Source organism: Myxocyprinus asiaticus, chromosome 13 (assembly GCF_019703515.2).
Source record: "Myxocyprinus asiaticus isolate MX2 ecotype Aquarium Trade chromosome 13, UBuf_Myxa_2, whole genome shotgun sequence".
Taxonomy (NCBI): domain Eukaryota; kingdom Metazoa; phylum Chordata; class Actinopteri; order Cypriniformes; family Catostomidae; genus Myxocyprinus; species Myxocyprinus asiaticus.
Genome location: NC_059356.1, coordinates 50,235,239 through 50,253,641, shown reverse-complemented (window position 1 = coordinate 50,253,641; position 18,403 = coordinate 50,235,239). Strand labels below are relative to the sequence as shown.

General features: G+C 40.6%; 2 protein-coding genes across 2 annotated transcripts in view; one reads left to right on the top strand and one right to left on the bottom strand.

Moving 5' to 3' along the window:
* zgc:172090 (uncharacterized protein LOC565611 homolog) overlaps window positions 1-18,403 on the bottom strand; it is a 227,866-nt gene that overhangs the window by 148,219 nt on the left and 61,244 nt on the right. The gene's annotated exons all lie outside the window — the stretch shown is intronic.
* On the top strand, window positions 4,517-12,181 carry LOC127449813 (alpha-2-macroglobulin-P-like). The gene is made up of 34 exons (XM_051713387.1): window positions 4,517-4,599; window positions 4,747-4,930; window positions 5,011-5,167; window positions 5,255-5,307; window positions 5,463-5,483; window positions 5,579-5,741; window positions 5,819-5,903; window positions 5,983-6,097; window positions 6,191-6,311; window positions 6,416-6,525; window positions 6,600-6,767; window positions 6,851-7,078; window positions 7,162-7,374; window positions 7,446-7,595; window positions 7,819-7,944; window positions 8,051-8,160; window positions 8,277-8,390; window positions 8,481-8,706; window positions 8,779-8,902; window positions 8,986-9,107; window positions 9,195-9,246; window positions 9,354-9,437; window positions 9,528-9,704; window positions 9,789-9,864; window positions 9,944-10,100; window positions 10,187-10,261; window positions 10,343-10,505; window positions 10,757-10,941; window positions 11,023-11,241; window positions 11,310-11,431; window positions 11,623-11,704; window positions 11,779-11,862; window positions 11,958-12,063; window positions 12,141-12,181. The coding sequence occupies exons 1-34, from the start codon at window positions 4,517-4,519 to the stop codon at window positions 12,179-12,181; spliced, it is 4,296 nt and encodes a 1,431-aa protein (XP_051569347.1).

The following is an 18,403-nucleotide window of genomic DNA, read 5'->3' as shown; positions in this document are numbered from 1 at the left end:
ACTAAATGCATTTGACCTTCCACTGTTTCCTCTTTATCTGTTCGTCAGGTTTGATGTTACATTCATATTTGATTGGAATATAGGTTTTTCTTTTTTGGTAATGCATATACTTCTCTTAAAGACTGAGTGTGTAAAATGTGTGTGTGATGAATAGACGAATGGAGAATTCCCAGAGTGTTTGAGCGCACTTGTGAGTTTATGTGCGACTGCTTTACAATGTTTAAAAGTTCATTGTGTTCTTTATACAGCTGGTTGTGTTTTACAAATCTTGGCATTAGCAGGTTTCTGCGATTTTTGAGTTTCTTTTTATAAGTGTACTTGTGTAGCCTTTTGTATCGTCTGAACTGCAATAATGATTCGATGAGCATTTTAAAAACAAACGTGTGACGGCATCTCACCAAAACGTACCCGAACAGAGTTTACAAATAGCTAAAAGACATTGTATACATTTATTAATGTTTCTGTATTCTTTTAAATTAAGACTTTAACACTCCTTTCAGTGTTTTACAGATTTTACAGAGATAAAAAGTGAAGTTTATTTAAATAAAAGTGAGATATATAAATACTTAAATGTCTTTGTCTCTGTGCTGTACTTTGTTTTCTGCTGTCTTTTTGGTAAGTTAGCAAGTTTTCATGAAGTCGTTAAGCGTTCACCTCCCATCCTCTGCGGTCAGTCATGTTTATTTGTAGAGCTCTTTTCACTAAACACATTGTTTCAAAGCATACAGAAAATCAAACTGTAATTTCCCTAATGTCTTAATTTCCCAGTGAACAGCTTAACTGAAAACTTCATAGAAAATCATGCCTCATTTTTGTCTTTAGGCCCCCAGTGAGCAAGGAAAGAAAAACTTCAAAAGATTTTAGTTAGTGGAGAAAAAAACCCCCTGTGAAACCAGACTCAGCTGATTAACAGAGAAAACTAATCACATGGATTCTGATAGGCCCTGTTTCCACCTGGTCAGCCGAGATGCATTACTGTTTCTCAAATGTGTCTCCTGTGACCACTTGTGTCTGAATTTCGAAGGGTCTCTGATTTCATGATGAGATACATCAATACACAGTGTTAGTGTGTTACTCCATGATTACAAAATGCAAATAAAGTCATAAAAACACTGAAAGCATGAGAATAAAAAACCTACAAAATTAAAATGCTTGTTTTAGTGCGGCAGTTGATTGACAGGTGAGGGGTGGTGCTTCACTGCTGTCTGTGAAGCATTTAGAACAGTTTAGCGTTTACATCCGAGATGCGGTGTGGTCACATGGGTTTTTGACTACCTCCATATGTGGTTTTGGTGTTCCAATCACCTGGGCTGGCACTGGCCAAATTGATGCCCTATGCAGAGTTCTGTGATTGTCGAAGGAGGGGGAGGGGGGTAGCGTGAGGTGATAATCTGACGTGTTGCGATTTACGATGTGATCGCCTGCTTTCAGGTCCTTGTATTACATGTGAACAAGGATGGCCGGTTGAGATTCTGGTGCCCCCTGAAGATAAGATGGTGCCCTACGCAGACTGCATTATATCCATATAGGGAGCTGTGATACTGCAGATCACAAAATGCTTTGGACCCCGTTTGCACTTGTCCTCTGACCACTTGTGATCGGATCACTGAAAATGCGTCTTAATACCAGACAGAAACAGGTTCATAATGTCTCCCAAGCGAAGCATATACAAAGAGAAAAGCAGAGGACCTAAAACGGAGACTTGTGGCACTCCATAATTGAGTTTGATCTGATAATTCCTTGTTTACACAATCAAAGTGGTTCCGATCAGATAAATAGGACCTAAACCAAAGCTTTGTTCCTGGTGAATCTAGCCACTGTACTGAATAGAGTTGAAGTCAGAAGTTCACATACACTTTAGCCAAATACAATTAAACTCAGTTTTTCACAATTCCTGACATTTAATCGTATAAAACATTCCCTGTCTTAGGTCAGTTAGGATCACTACTTTATTTTAAGAATGTGAAATGTCACAATAATAGTAGAGAGAATGATTTATTTCAGCTTTTATTTCTTTCATCACATTCCCAGTGGGTCAGAAGTTTACATACACTTTGTTAGTATTTGGTAGCATTGCCTTTAAGTTGTTTAACTTGGGTCAGATGTTTTGGGTATCCTTCCACAAGCTTCTCACAGTAAGTTGCTGGAATTTTGCCCCATTCCTCCAGACAGAACTGGTGTAACTGAGTCAGGTTTGTAGGACTCCTTCTCTCACACACGCTTTTTCAGTTCTGCCCCTAGATTTTCTATCGGACAGCCTAGCTGTTGCCTTACATTTATCACATGTGAATCCCTCAGTGCTGATGGATGAAGCTATAGTAAACATGTGGCATTCAGTGCAAGTGACGTTAACCAGTGATGATGACTAACTGCAGTTGTTTTTTGAAGTTCCTTAGCCGCAAGGTTTTGAGGTTGATGCAGTGGTCCTTGAAAATGTGCAGGGTACAATGTGTGCATGCATTAGAATCAAAATAAAAAGTAAAAGTTTAGCAAAAATGTGGGGAAAATGGATGCAGGCAGTAGATTTGCAATGAACTGCACTAAAAATTAAAGAATGCTTAGCAGGCTCGCAGGCTACAAACACTAATATTTACGCTGTGCAATCATTGAGCATCTGACCAAAGCCATCTGAGGGCTACCTTCAGAGTTGAATGGACAATAAAATGGACCTTCTAAAGATGGAATTTAATATTATTTTATGTCCATCTTATATGCTTCATGAACCAATTGTCCATGGGCTGGTTTTTGTAATTGACCTAAAAAGGATAGAAAAGACTTGAATTAGAAGCACAGTGATGGTTCATACAGCACATTTGGTTAGAATAAAGCAAATTCATGGTGAGAATCGTGTCCTGTTGAGGCACAAGTGCAACATAATTCAGTTATGCAACCATTTTTATTTGGTAATTTACACAAATGTGAATACTTTCTATATTAGTTCATTCAACCTTTAAAATAGAGTTTGTCTGACAAATAAGAAGGTATTCACTGAGCACTCTCCTCCAGGTCTATGTGGCCACAAACTCTCTGCGGACAATGAACGAGCGGCACCTGGTGGTTCCAGCACAATGAAGCACAAAGTCTATTTCACTATCGTTCACTCTCTCTGTTCCTCTGTGATTGAGCTTCCAACCTTTACACAATCTGCTGATACTATCTCAACATTCAAGAACCAGCTGAAAACACATCTGTTCCTCAGCATTTAACCATTCCACAATAATGGCACTTACTATTTAATTATTAAAAAACACCTTTCCTTGTCAGTCTCTTCTGTGCTAGCTTCTATACTACTATACTGTTGACTTTTGTATGAAAAATTGTTTATGTTACACATTTGTAAGTCACTTTGGATATAATCGTCTGCAAACTGACTGAATTTAATGTAAACGTGTTGAAATGCAGGGCTCAAACAGTCAAGTGAAACGTTCAGTGACAGCTTTATTGATTATAACATTTATTTAAATTGACATTTATTTATTTAGCAGGTGCTTTTATCCAAAGCGACTTACAAAATGAGACTATAATGGGATGTTCATCAAAATACTACACAAAATAAATATTTTAATTTAAAATACTGTTCAACTGTTCTTTAGTTCTTTTTGTTCTGTAAATAGAAACTAACAACCAAGGGAAAAAATCGAAAATTCTGATTTTTGTCATAATTGGGCACCCTAACTGGACATCAACTTTTGCCATTGGAAATAGAAGGTGGTGTTATTGGCACTGGCTCAGTAGGGCTGATAGCAATAATTTGTCAGTCAATAAACTTTTTTCACAGTCCACCCCAAACTACAGATCTTAGTCAACACTGTTTCCAGCAGTCTTCCAATACCATTTAAAATTAATGGGTTACAGCATTACCCTTTATCGAAGTCCATGCAACATACTGGCTTAGCCAGCCATTGGGAATTTAAGCCCAGTTTTTACACTCCTAGTTTGTGAAATGAATTTAGAGACAGCTAAGTCCTTTGAGTTATTCAAAGTATTAGTGAGTGTTAGTAACAAATATTTCCATTATTTGACAGTCTACCTGTCCATTCATTCTTTCAATCATGAATACTCTTGCTTTTTGATCGTTTAATATTCTTCTTAAGTGTACTAGATCAACTTAAGTCCAAAAATACCGCACCCTTGGAAACAAAAATGTACAGATCTCATGCAATGGTTTCTCTCTCTCATTCCCCACCCAAATGTTTCTGTTTATGTTACCGATGCCATAGTTCGGCATCTCTCCCATCTCCAGTTGTAGCACTTCTCAAACTCAAACTGTTAATCAAGTCTAATTGCCAAATAACACCAGTCTTGAAATGTTATAGCTCCACCCAAAGGCTGTTTCCACTGTGTCTAGATGAATGAAGTTTAATGAATAATTTAACAAGCTTAATAAACTCCTCCCCATAATGAAGAAGAGTGTTTAAATATCAGTGTAGATGACACGAGAAGTTATGCAAGCTTGTTCTTTTGTTTTTCTGAAAGGGAAGGTTGATTTGTGTTGAGTCTTGGATGATCTGTCTCCATGGCTGTAAAGGAGATTTGTGTTTGGAAAAGGCTCATTTTAGCCTTGTTCCTCTTTGCTGTTAATGGACAAAGATCAGGGCCGTAAGTACCATTAAAAAGGGCTTTAGCTCCCTGTTGTCTGTTCTGTGCTAATAGTGTAAGCTCAGTCACATGTTTATTTCTGAATGCATACTGACTCCATAATGGTTTCTGAGACTCTGACAGACTTGTGTTTGTATATTTGGACAGATTTTTCATGGTGACATTTCCTGCAGTGATTGAGTCAGGATCTGAGGCCAAGTTGTGTGCAGGCCTTCTCAAACCCAATGAGAGTCTCATGATGACCATTTTTCTCTTCAATGAGAGAAATGTGGCTACTGAACTTGTACAGCAGAGATCTGCAACCGACTTTCAGCGCTGCTATAACTTCCGGGTCCGTCATGTGAATGTGTAGCTGTGTGCAATTTTACCTTCTGGTTTGTTGTACCTTAACGAAACCTTTCTCTACTACAGGCTCCTCAAGTAGGGGTAGAATCTGTGCAGAAAGTGAAGGTGGTGATTCAAGGGAGGGCTTTCAAAATGACTGAAGAAAGGAAAGTCCTGTTCAGACCTTCCCTACCTTTGACCTTCATCCAAACAGACAAACCCATCTATAATCCAGGACAAATTGGTGAATGACCCTGGGATGAATATTAGTGTTGACCCAGTTACCGTACACTTTCATATTAACACGTGTGTTATGTTTCTCATTTTACAGTGAATTTCAGAGTTGTTACCATGGATGCCAAATTTGTGCCTCTTGATCAAATGGTTTGGCCTAATCTGTTTCTTTCACCATAATGAGCAAGCAAACTCCACTTTAAAATGGATGTTTTTCAATGCACTAGCACACCATTATGCACTTCAATTACATCGCTGAAGCAGTGTAGATTTAAATGCCTAATGTTTTGTTTTCTATTTTACAGTATAGTCTGGTGGTAGTGGAGGTGAGAATTTGCTCCTATTCAAGTCTGAGATGTTGCTTTTATTTTTGGGTCTTTTTGTGCCTTTTGCTCAGTCTTTCTGTGCTGTTTTCTAATAGGACAGTCAGAGTAATCGACTTGGCCAGTGGACAAATGTTTCCTCAAGGTGGATATTGACACTGTCTCATGAGTTGAACCCAGAGGCTCGGCTAGGGATGTACACACTGAAGGCTTTTATTGGTGAAAGAATGATTTCACAGGTTTTTGAGGTGAAAAAATATGGTGAGTCCAAGTTTACAAACAAAATGGGTAGTTTCCGATCTTTATTTTGAACTTTAACGACTTTGTTTCTGGTGTAGTTTTACCCAAGTTTGACATTTCTGTGAAAGCACCACAGATGTGTAGTGTTGGAGATGTGGGACTGAAAGTTGAGGTTTGTGGCAAGTAAGTGACACTTTCACTTTCTTTTAACCCTTTCCAATCCTCTTGGTGGTTGACCTTGATATTCATTAAACTTTCATAGATACACATATGGGCAACCTGTACCTGGTCAAACATTGATTGACATTTGTCGTAGCCCTTTTGAATACATCTTGGTTCCTGAGGTGGCCCCTCTGTGCCTGAAGAAAACCATTAAGGTGTGACCACTGTACAGTGGGGGGGGGGGGGGGGGTGGTATTTCTGTCCCTGCAGCCGATTGACTTGACTGACCATTTGTGTTTTGCTACAAGATGAATGACACTGGTTGTGCCTCCCATACCTTCAATATATCTGTGTTTCTCAACACCAAATTTGAGGACCGTCTGCAAGATTCTTTGGTCATTAACGTGAACCTCACTGAAGAGGGAACTGGTGAGCTATATTCTGATCTGAACAAAAGTAGGCTGCTGCAAGTTTGTTCTGTGCATTTAATGCTTGTGGGGTTTTTTTTTTTTTTTTTTTTTTTTCCCCCCCAGACATTGTCGTCACAAAATCTGTAACCGTATCCCTAACGTTTGAAATTGGCAATGTCACAATTGTCGACATGCTTAAGTATTTTGACCCTGGATCAATAATTAAAGGAAAGGCAAGTACAGTTTTGCAATTCTTTCAGTTCATTGCTTTACATTGGTTAAACTTTACTAACCTCTTTCCTAACAGATCTCTGCATCTAACTTCAATGGGACCCCAATTGCACGCAAAGCAGTCTATCTCCTGGAGAGTTCCAGCTGGCCACCCAAACTGCTATTGAATCTTACTACGAACCAAAATGGACTGGCCACTTTCTCCCTCAATACAGCTGGTCTTCCCAATGCTGTTAATCTGGTGGTATGATGGTGTTCATTGAGTACACTGATTTTAAATTGAGGACTTTGACTTGCAAGAAACCAATTCCATTCATTGTTCCCCAGGCAAGTGCAACTCCTCGGGAGTCCTATGGTTACAAAATGCCGTACTTCACCACAGATAGAAAGACTGTTAGTCTTTTCCAACCTGCTACTCCCTACACGCCAACATTCAGTGAAATTACTATAATGAAGCTCGTGCAGCCATTGAAATGTGGTGCTGAGTTTACGGTGACTATCAAATATTCTTTTGTTGGGGAGTCTGGTAACTACAACACTGACATTATCTATATGGTGAGTGCGTGTGTATACTCCATTTTTACAGTGGATGCTTTTTAAAGGTTGGTTTGCACTGATGCACTGGTTTGACTTGTCAGGTGTTGTCCAGAGGAGTGATAAATCTACATGGATTTGAGAGCGTTGATGTGAGGACTTCTGGTTCCGTAACCAGTGGCACAGTATCGTTCAAGCTGTCGGTCACTGTTGATTTGGCTCCAGTAGTGCAGATTCTGGCATTCTGTGTTCTTCCCAGTGAGACCGTAGTTGCTGGTAGTGCAACGTTTGACACCGAAATGTGTTTCAAAAACCAGGTTAGTGCACTTTAATCTCTTGCTTTGTTGGGACAAGTGACCGTCCTACTGTTATTTTTATTTTTTTGCAGGTGTCCCTGCAGTTTTCACCTGCTATGGCTGTTCCTGGTGAGGGAAGTGTTTTGACCCTCTCCGCTCAGCCAGGATCACTGTGTGGCCTCAGTGCAATAGATCAGAGCATCCGGATCTTGGAGCCAGGAAGACGTCTGAATGCTGAAATGGTATTCATGTGTCGTTGGTGAAATTACTGCTGGAATGTGAAATCCCAGGTTTAGTTTAGATTTGTCCAGTTGATCTGTCAGATTCTAGAGACCTCTTAATTTATTGATTTGACCAATTAAGACGGATCACTAGTTTGTTTCTAACGCGTTTAGTCGTGAATAAACTGGGGTTTAATTGATACTGCTTGTGCGTCTTGACATGGCTGTCCTCTTATGGTCCAAGGTGTTCAACTTGCTCCACATGCGATCGCAGTCAGACAACCTGTATGTTGTGGAGGATGAACGGGGTTGTCTGAATGTTAGACCTCGTCGAGCTGTTCCTACAGACCAAGTCTATGAAACATTCAAGGTAAAATTGTACTCCTGACTGGTAGTTTTGTGAGCTGTGGTGGCTCACAATGATTGATGGGTCACAATCTCATTGACTTCACGTCTGTCTTGTTGCTCTATGGCAGAGTGTGGGGTTGAAGACTGCAACAAATTTGGCTGTACAAGAACCAGACTGCCTGACGTATAGAGGCCTGAATTATTATCGCAACGAATGTAGGTCCTTGCAGTTCTCATTGTCTTTAATTTGATATTCCTCAAAGAATCTGCATTGCAATTTGCTTTAAGTTCCAGACCTAAAGTACATCAATACAAAAACTAGATGTCTTTTGTTTCAGTTGCATATTTTGCAAGAGCTGAAATGGCTACCTCAATTGGTGCAGCTGCAGATGAGAGCAGTTCTTCTCTTGATGTGTCTGTCAGGACTTTCTTTCCAGAAACATGGATTTGGCAACTTGCTGATGTGGGGTTAGTGAAGCATCTCCTGTCGTCAAACCTTGAGACAATCCTTGCATGCATTTTGTTGCTTAATTGTATCTATTTTCTGGACTGCTTCAGTGACACTGGATCAACAAGGATTCCTGTCAAGGTTCCTGACACTATAACCACATGGGAGACTGAGGCATTCTGTCTGTCCTCCAATGGTCTAGGTCTGGCTCCTCCTGCTCTTCTGACGGTGTTCCAGCCCTTCTTCTTGGAGCTTTCTTTGCCTTACTCCATCATCCGTGGGGAGATTTTTGAGCTGAAGGCTACTGTCTTCAACTATCAGTCCAAGTGCATCATGGTCAGGGTTTGTTTATTTTTGCATAAGGCATCACCTCGTCGGAAAATGTGCACTAATGCTGTTCCCTGGCAGGTACGAGTAACTCCAGCTCCATCATCGGGCTACACTCTTAAACTGGTGTCTAGTGATCCGTATTCATGTCTCTGTGCCAATGGGAGAAAAACCTTCAAATGGATTCTCACCGCTTCTGTTCTTGGTTTGACTGTTTGCACTAGATTGACCAGACAAACATGTCATGTCTATTTGGGCGTTTGCTTATTTCCTTCATCTTATTTACAGGAGCTCTAAATGTGACTGTCAGTGCACAGGCTGAGCAGTCCCAGACTATGTGTGGCAATGAGGTTGTGAGTGTGCCGGCAAGAGGACGCACTGACATAGTGACTCAAAGTCTACTTGTACTGGTCAGCATGTGTTAACCAACTTTCTGGAGTTTGATAATTGAGCTGCTGGTACTTTTTATTGAGGAGTTTGTGTTCTTGCTTTTGTAGGCTGAAGGAGTTGAAAGAACGAAGACCCAGAGTTGGTTACTGTGTCCAAAGGGTTTGTTCCCACACATTGATTTCCAAATGCAGTTCTCAATGTATGAAACGTCAGCCTAGTGCTGTATGCTGATCTCTTCTGTTGAGTATTTGTACTCTGCTTGGCAGGAAGCACACTTTCAGAAGAGGTGGCGCTGATGCTTCCTGCAAATGTGATCCAGGGATCTGCCAGATGCTCTGTTTCGGTCATTGGTAAGCCCTATTCCATTAAACTAATGTTCAACTGATTAAACATCTATGGGTTTTTAGCTTTAACTTTGGTTTCTTTTTTCCTCCTTGTAGGGGATATAATGGGCCGTGCTTTGAAGAATCTTGATGAATTATTACAGATGCCGTATGGCTGTGGAGAACAGAATATAGCTGTTCTTTCTCCCAATATTTACATTCTGCAGTATCTGAAATTCACTCAGCAGCTGACCGCAGCTATCCGAGAACGAGCCACCGGTTACCTTGAGAGTGGTATGCTAACCAAATGGACCTCCTTTTTAAAATTCAATTTCCATCTGAACAAATTGCCCATGTACTGGTTTTTGACCCAAACAGGGTACCAAAGACAACTGAACTACAGGCACAGTGATGGATCCTTCAGCACATTTGGTTATGATGAGTCAAATACATGGTGAGTTGAGGCACAAGTGTCCTTGTCCCCAATCGACAAGACTGTTTTGTAAATGGTTTTTCATGGAACTTCCTGTCAGGTTGACCGCCTTTGTCCTGAGGTCCTTTGGCCAAGCACAGCAATTTGTCTTCATTGATCCAAATGTCATTCAAAGCGCCAAGGATTGGCTGATAAGCAAGCAGGGTTCAGATGGCTGTTTCATGCAACAGGGAACTCTGTTCAACAAATACATGAAGGTGTTTCTCAAACTCCAGTAACCAGTTAGATGCAAGGTCTGAGACTGTTCTTTCCTATTCATTTTATTTTTTTTTTTTTATTTAAGGGTGGCGTTAGTGATAATGTGACTATGACTGCCTACATCACTGCATCATTGCTTGAACTAGACGTCCCAGTCACGGTAACATCAACTAGGGGAGCATGTATCAGCCATTCAACTTCCAATTTTGGCTGTAGTGTCACATTTGTGTTTTGTTTACAGGATCCTGTTGTTGTCAGTGCTTTATCATGCTTGAGGTCTGTTGTTGGGAACCTGGGAAACGCTTACACCACTGCTCTGCTTGCCTTCACATTTGGTCTGGCTGGAGAGGCCAACACTCGATTACAGCTTTTAAGTGCCTTGGACAATGTTGCCATTACTGATGGTAAATTTGTCTAGCCCCCTTCACAGTCCACTTTAGAGTTCATTTAAGAATTCGCCACTGATCATTTTCACATGCAAATATGCTTTGCACAAAATTTGCCACAAGTTTGCCACTAACGGTAAAGAGCTGCAAACATTATTGCAGCAAAAGGGGTGCGTGTCAAGTTTGGGCTTTTTTTTTTTTTTTTTTTTTTTTTTTTTTTTTTTTTAAATGGTTTTGCTCGTCTTAAATTTGCTCTCCTTGTCCTAAAGGAGGACGTCTCCATTGGTCTCAAACTGTATCTGGTGACACTCTGGCAGTGGAGATCAGCTCCTATGTGCTGCTAGCTGTTCTTGCTGTAAACCCCCTCTCTGCAGCTAATCTGGGCTATGCTAACAGGATTGTCAACTGGCTTGTGGCTCAGCAAAATCCTTATGGAGGTTTCTTCTCCACCCAGGTTCCTCAAACTACCCAACATATGCATAGTATTCCATTTAACTTCCATGTCTGAAGTTTTACTCATTTTGGTTGTTATTAGGACACGGTGGTGGCTCTTCAGGCTCTCTCCTTGTATGCGACTGCAGTGTTCAGTTTGGAGGGCACCAGCACTGTTACAGTACAGTCCTCCACTGGAGGAGAAGTTTATAGCTTCAGTGTGAATCCAGACAACCGGCTGCTGTATCGGGAGAAACCTCTGAAGAACATTCCTGGCAAATACAGTGTTAAAGTGACCGGTTCTGCCTGCGTGTCTGTGCAGGTGTGTATGTTTGGCTCTTATTTCTGTCTCTTGCATGTCCCAATTATCCTCTTTGCTTCCACTCACAGGTTGCTATGTTCTATAACATCCCACCACCTGTTCAAACCACCAAAACCTTGAGTGTGGAAACTAAAGTGAAGGGAGAATGCAAACAGCTTGGAGACCGTCTCATGCTCAACTTTACAGTGAAGTAAGGACTTTTTTTTTTTTTTTTTTTAAATCTAGCTCATGTTTATGCCTGTTTAATGCTCCTGAGAAGAAGCCACTTTGATGGGACTCATTTCTGAACTTGTTCTTGTTTTTTTTTTTTTTTTTTTGCAATTCTCGACCTAAATGCAGTTTTTATTCCACTCTACACTGCCCCCCCCCCCCAACCTTTAGATACAATGGAACAAAAACAAGTACTAACATGGTTGTGGTGGACATAAAAATTCTGTCTGGCTTCACAGCAGATACATCAATGGTTAGTATGTGCTTTTAAGTAGCTTCAAGCATCTTGGGACCTTTAATATAACCATAAATTATTGCCACTCTCAGCTTGGAGCACCACCCAATGCATATGCCCCACTAGTGGAGCGTGTTGATACTGGAGATGATCATGTCCTAGTGTATCTGAAAGCGGTGAGTCCAGTATACTGGATTTAGTAATGCTGCCAGCCACATTAAAATGTGCCACATGCAGTTTGCACTCCTGTTTTATCCTGTGTTTTTTGTAGGTATCCAAAAATGTCCCTCTGACTTACATGCTCCAACTCAAAGAAGTTCTTGCAGTGAGAAGTCTCAAGCCTGCTGTTGTTAGAGTTTTTGACTACTATCAAACAAGTATGCTTTCATGCTTTTATGAAACTGACTTTGCTTTTAATTATCTGTATAATGTGAGTTCATTTCCTGTTCTTTAGGTGATCAGTTTGAGACTGTGTACACATCCCCCTGTCCATGATTGTGCTTTCAGTGCTGGCTATAGTTTGCTCAAATAAAAATGTTATACATTTCTTCTGTCTCATTTTGGTGGACTAAAATCCATGACCAGCATTTTGATGCTAAGTCTCAGTTGGTCTGGTATTGCATAATGGGCCATGAAACTTTCATAAAATGTAGGTGTGGTCCATTTGTGAGCCCAGACTCTTTAGAACATGACAGATGCTGTTTCAGTGCCCACCTGGAAAACTTAAATTTTTATTTTATATTGACTCCCAAAGGAAAATAAAGGTCAACGTTTTAATGTCCACTAATTACATCTCCAATCACCAACCCAACCCCTAATGAACACCCATGTGGTCATAAATGGAATACACATAGCCTGCCCCAAGAGTTACACCCCCCCCCCCCCCCCGACTTCCATTCCCCTCTAAAATAATCTGCCTGCCAATCACAATACCAGTCAGGGTTTTTTTTTTTTTTTTTGAATCCTAGCCCCCACACCAATACCAAATTTAAATATTTCTCCCATAATCTCTTGAAGTGGAAGTTCTACCCTCCAGACTCTGAATTTGCAGGGAGTAATACACTGCCTCATGACATTTTTACAAAAGCAGTAATCCCCTCTCCCAGAGTATCTGCTGCTTTAGGGAGGTCTATGCATGCTACTCCCAAAAACAATACTGGGCAGGTGGCACAGCTGTAAATCACTATAGTACTGAGATCTGGGAATCCCAAAATGTTGACTCATTTTCAAAAGATCTCAATACTCCACTCTCATAGGTCAGTGTAGTAACCCCCTTCACAATCTAGTCTGACCAGTGGAAAGGGGATTTAATACGTAGCTTAGGGTTCAGTTTATGCCTGAGGCAACATTAAATGTCCAAATTAAACACTCTGGACACTTGTCCATACAGAGCACAAATGTGAGATAACAGGGTGAAACTTGAACTCTCCCATTAGTTTGATAAAGGCTTTGCAGTGGCAAAATGGGTGAACACTTCCTGTTCAATACAAAACCAGGGAGGGGCTCTCTCAGGTGGAAGTGACCAATGAGCCAAATGTCTAAGACTGAATGAATAAAACAAAATATGGGGTAGGCCTAGCCCACCTTTTGTCAATCAGCCTATATAATTTAAGTGTAATCTGGGACATATACCATTCCGAATGGAGGACTTTGCTACGCTATCAAATTGCTTATCCCCTTCTCATTATATCTACAGGGAGAGATTGTAGCAGGTAGTTAAATTTTGGAATACAGCTAATTTTAATAACATTGGGAAGGTTAATCAAATGTAATGATGCCCACCTGTCCACATAGCTCAAATCTCTTTACTAAGGGGTCAAAATGTACTCCAAATCAGACAAATATGCTGGGAATAAGATGCCCAAATATTTAATGGCCTGTTTGGGCCACTGGAAGGCACCAGGCTGGAAAGCTGTTACTGGGCAGTACGCTGTCAGAGCCAAAGCTTCAGACTTGCACCAATTGACTTGTATCCTGAGAACTTGGAAAAGGAATTAATTCTGTGGAGGCAAGGCATATACCTAGTAGGGTCAGAGGCAAATAATAAAATGTGTAATGCAAAAGCTTATGCACCATACCTCCTGCCACCACCCCTGGAAAATCATTCTCCTTTCTTATCATGGCTGCTAATGGTTCCAGATAGAACAATAAGGGGGAAAGAGGGCAACCCTGCTGGGTGCCCCATCCAGAGTAAAATAACCTGAAATGAATCCATTTGTTTATAGACACCTGGAGCGGTAGTATGAAGTAAATTCATCCATCCAATAAAAGTTTTCCCAAACCTGTATATTTCCAAAATCTTAAAATAATCCTAGTCTACCATATCAAACACCTTTTTGGTGTCAAGTGAGCTGGCAGCGACTAGAGTCTGATCTTTTGCCACTGACCACATGATACTGATCAAATGCCTAATGTTATCAGAAGAGCTGCAGCCCCAAATAAACCCCACTTGATCTATATGTATAAGAGATGTCATAACATTACTTAATCAGTTAGCCAGAATTTGACAATATTTTTGTCTAGCTGGATCAAGGAAATTGGATGGTAACTCTTACTGTCGCTTGTATCTTTGTCCTTTTTAAGAATCAGACTGGGAGTCACGTGACGCCATGCGAGGAGCAGACATGTGAATGGATAGCTCTGCGCACTTTGCAAGTTTTTAATCATTTTTGTCATAAACCAGTGAGATTCGATATACCTCGCTATATATCTGTTCTTTGAAGTCAACATGGCAAAGAATTCAAAATCCTCGGGCTCTGGAGATATTAAAAGACACTTACGTGCTCAAGCTGAAACCTCAGATAGGCCTGCAGACCAAGGACTTGGTTTGGATGGTGCGGCAGGAGAAATTCAATGTCAACTGTCCAAAATGTCTGTAGCTGACTTGGAGGATCTTGCTGTAATACGTAAATCGATTACTGCGATGGAAACGAAATGCTCTGAGTTGGTTACAAGAATCGTGGAAGTCGATTATCTGGAGTCATCGGAGAGGGAGTTATCTGCTAATCTACTAGTGACCAAGATAGATTTGGAACGAGTTTTGGAAAAACTGAAAGATTTGGAGAACTGCAGTAGGCGAAATAACGTCAGAATTGTTGGAATTCCTGAGCATGAAGAAGGCAGAGATATGGTGAAATTCCTAAATGAGCTCTTCCCAAGTCTGCTCGACATAGGCCATAAGCTGGAAATAGAGCGAGCTCACAGGGTCCCGGCATGCAGATCTGCTGAGGTAGTCAGGTCCTGATCAATTCTGGCCAAATTTCTGAGATCATCTGATAAAGATATCGTGTTGCGCGAGGAGCAAAGGAAAGCTTTCTTGGAAGAATCACAGCATTTTCTTGTTCCCGGACTTTGCGAATTCGACGAGAGAATCATGATCGATTTAAGGAATGCAAGAAACTCTTACATCAATGGAAGATCGCTTTTGCACTGATGTTTCTGGCCAAACTGAGAATAGATAAGGATGGCTGCAAAATATTTACATGTCCCCAGCAAGCATTTTCTTACAGAGTCAATGGGATGAGTTAGCCATTTGGTGATTTTTCATGTGGCCCCTAAGTGAGCTGTCTCACTGTACATATTCTTGACTGTCCAAGGAAGCTGGATGTCTGTTTTGTTTGTTTTTGTATGGGTTCCGCCTATTGGCTGGAGGTTTGTTTTGTGGAATAACACTCCTGCGGGACAGTTGTGAATGAATCTGCTCATTCTTAGTGCCTATGCCTCCTGTGGCCTGGAGTTTGTTTTGTGGAGTATTGTTGCAGGACATTGGAAAGATTAGGATATCTGTGGCACTCATAAACAGCCTGCTCACTGAACATTCATTCATTTGACTGTCTGAGGAAACTGAAAGGCCTTTTTTTTTTTTTTTTTTTTTTTTTTTTTTTTTTGTGCTGATTCCGCTAGAGGCTGGAGTTTGTTTTGTGGAGGAACAAACCTTCGGGACAGTTATGTGGATGAATCTACACGTTCTTTGTGTTTGTTCTGCCTATTGGCTGGGGTTTGTTTTACAGATTATTTTCTGTTATGTAATTCTGTCTCACAAAATTTGTATTGAAACACCAGACTTGAGCAATCCGATGGCAAAGTTGCTGCGGGGTCTCTCATAGGCGTACATGGACTGTTTGAGTTTAGAGGGATGGACGCCGGTTGGTGCTGTCGTGCACTGGGTTAATGTTCACACTTTTTTTTTCTGTTTGTTTGGTTCGGGGGGAAGTTCGGGGTTTGATTGTTGCACTAATGGGGAATGTGGTCTTTATTTTTGACAGTCTATTTTTTCTATTGTCAAAATGTCATGTTAATATGATCGGATTGTCTTTCTCCATGTGGAATGTGAATGGGTTGGGGCATCCCATAAAAAGAAGGAAGGTTTTTTATTTTCTTAATCGTAAGAAATATGATAGTGTTTCTTCAAGAAATGCATCTTTCCCTGCAGGGGCAAAGGTTGATTTTTGGCTAATATTTACGCACCTAACACTGGTGATCAGGGCTTTTTTTTATAGATCTTGAAGGGATGTTGCAAGCCGCTGGCACCCCTCATGATATAATATTGGGAGGAGACTTTAATATATTGATGGACTCAGTCCTTGATCATAGTAAAGCAAAAGTGTGTAAGCCCCCTAGAGCAACACTGATAGAAGATAGAAATCTTTAAAAGGCATTATTAATATCAATGGCCGAGGTAAAAATTTCACCACCAGCAGATTTCACTGAGGGAATGGTAGAAAAAGACTCTCTCTGCTTTATATATCTAGCCAAAAGCTTCCCTGCTTTGTCCCCTGACTTAAAGTATGACTATCTTGTCCTGAATAACCAAAACTCCACTTTCCGTGACAAAATAGTATTATATCTGTATTTCAGTTGGGTCAATTCTCTGAGGCCATCAGACGACATTCGGCTCTTCAGATCTGCCTCTGCACTTTTAATATTCCCTTCCAACTCCACGAGTTCTCGTGCTTTGGATTTTTTGATGAATGCAGCATACTGTATGATCCGGCCCCTAAGAACCGCCTTAAGTGCCTCCCAAGCCGTGCCCACAGAAGATACTGAGGACCAGTTGGTCTCTATATAGACATTGATTTCAGTCTTAACATTTGTTGGAAAACAGGATTTTGCAAAAGTGATACATTAAAGTGCCAGCTGTATGATTTCTTTTTCTCCATATGTGGCAACACCTTTAAACTCACCAGGTTGTGATTTGAGACTAAGATGCTTCCAATTGAACAACCAACAACAGATGAGGGACTAAGATATATATATAAATATCTGTAAGACCAAGATTTTTACACATCCTCTGAAGTGTTAGTGTTGCTCTAGGGGGCTTGCACACTTTTGCTTCACTATGATCAAGCACTGAGTCCATCAAAAGATTAAAGTCTCCTCCCAATATTATATCATGAGGGATGCCAGCGGCTAGCAACATCCCTTCAAGATCTATAAAAAAAGCTGTAAAATTTAAAAGTGCGTAAAATTTTGCCAAAATCAACATTTGCCCCTGAATTTCTGCTAAAACAATAATGACTCTTCCTAATTTCTTTAATCTCTTTAAGACATTTGAATTGTAGATGTTTACTTATTAATGTAATGACTCCCTTGCTCTTACTTGAGAACATGTCCACCCCATATTTTCCCAAATTTTTCAGCTTCCTGCGGGGAAAGATGTGTTTCTTGAAGAAACACTATATCATATTTCTTACCTTAAGAAACGAAATAACCATCCTTCTTTTTATGGGGTGCTCCAGCCCATTCACATTCCACGTGGAGAGAGATAATCCACTCATATTAACATTTGACATATTAGAAAAAATAATTGTGTGTCAAAAACAATATTATGAAGACCACATTACAACATTAGTGTAACAATCAAACCCCAAACTTCCCCCCGAACCAAACAAACAGAAAAACGAAAAACATGTGCATTAACCCCATGCATGACAGCAGCAACCGGTGTCCACCCCTCTAAACTCAAACAGTCCATGTATGCCTGCGAGAGTCCCTGTGACAACTTTGCCATCAGATTGCTCAAGTCCGGTGCTTCTATATACATTTTGTGAGACAGTATTACACCGCAAAATATACTCTATAAAACAAACTCCAGCCAATAAGTGGAATTAACACAAAAAATGTGTAGCTTCATCAACATAACTGTTCTGAAAGTGTGTTCCTCCACAGAACAAGCTCCAGCCACTAGCAGAACCTGCACAAAAAAAAGGGGCTGTTCAGTTCTTCGGACAGTCAAACAAATGTTCAATAAGCCAGCCCATTCGGCCAATACATGAGTGCAACAAAAGACCCAATTACTCCAATGTCCTGCAAGTGATATTCCACAAAACAAACTCCAGGCCACAGGGGGCATAAGCACCAAAAATGTGCATATTCATCCCCAAGCTGTCCCGAAGAAATTATATTGCACAAAACAAACTCCAGCCACTAGGCAGAACCAGCACAAAAAGAAACGAAAAAGGCGCCCAGCTTCCTCGGACAGTCAAGTGTATGTTCAGTGAATCAGGCGCACTAGGCAGCCACATGAAAATCACCAAATGGCTTACTCATTCCAATGTCTTTATGAAGGACAATGCTTGCTGTGGGCATGTGAATTCTCTATGGCTATCCTTAGTATCTATTCTCAATTTGTCCGAGAACATCAGTGCAAGAGTGACCTTCCGTTGATGTAAGAGATTCTTGCATTCCTTGAATCGATCACGTTTCTCTCGTCGAATT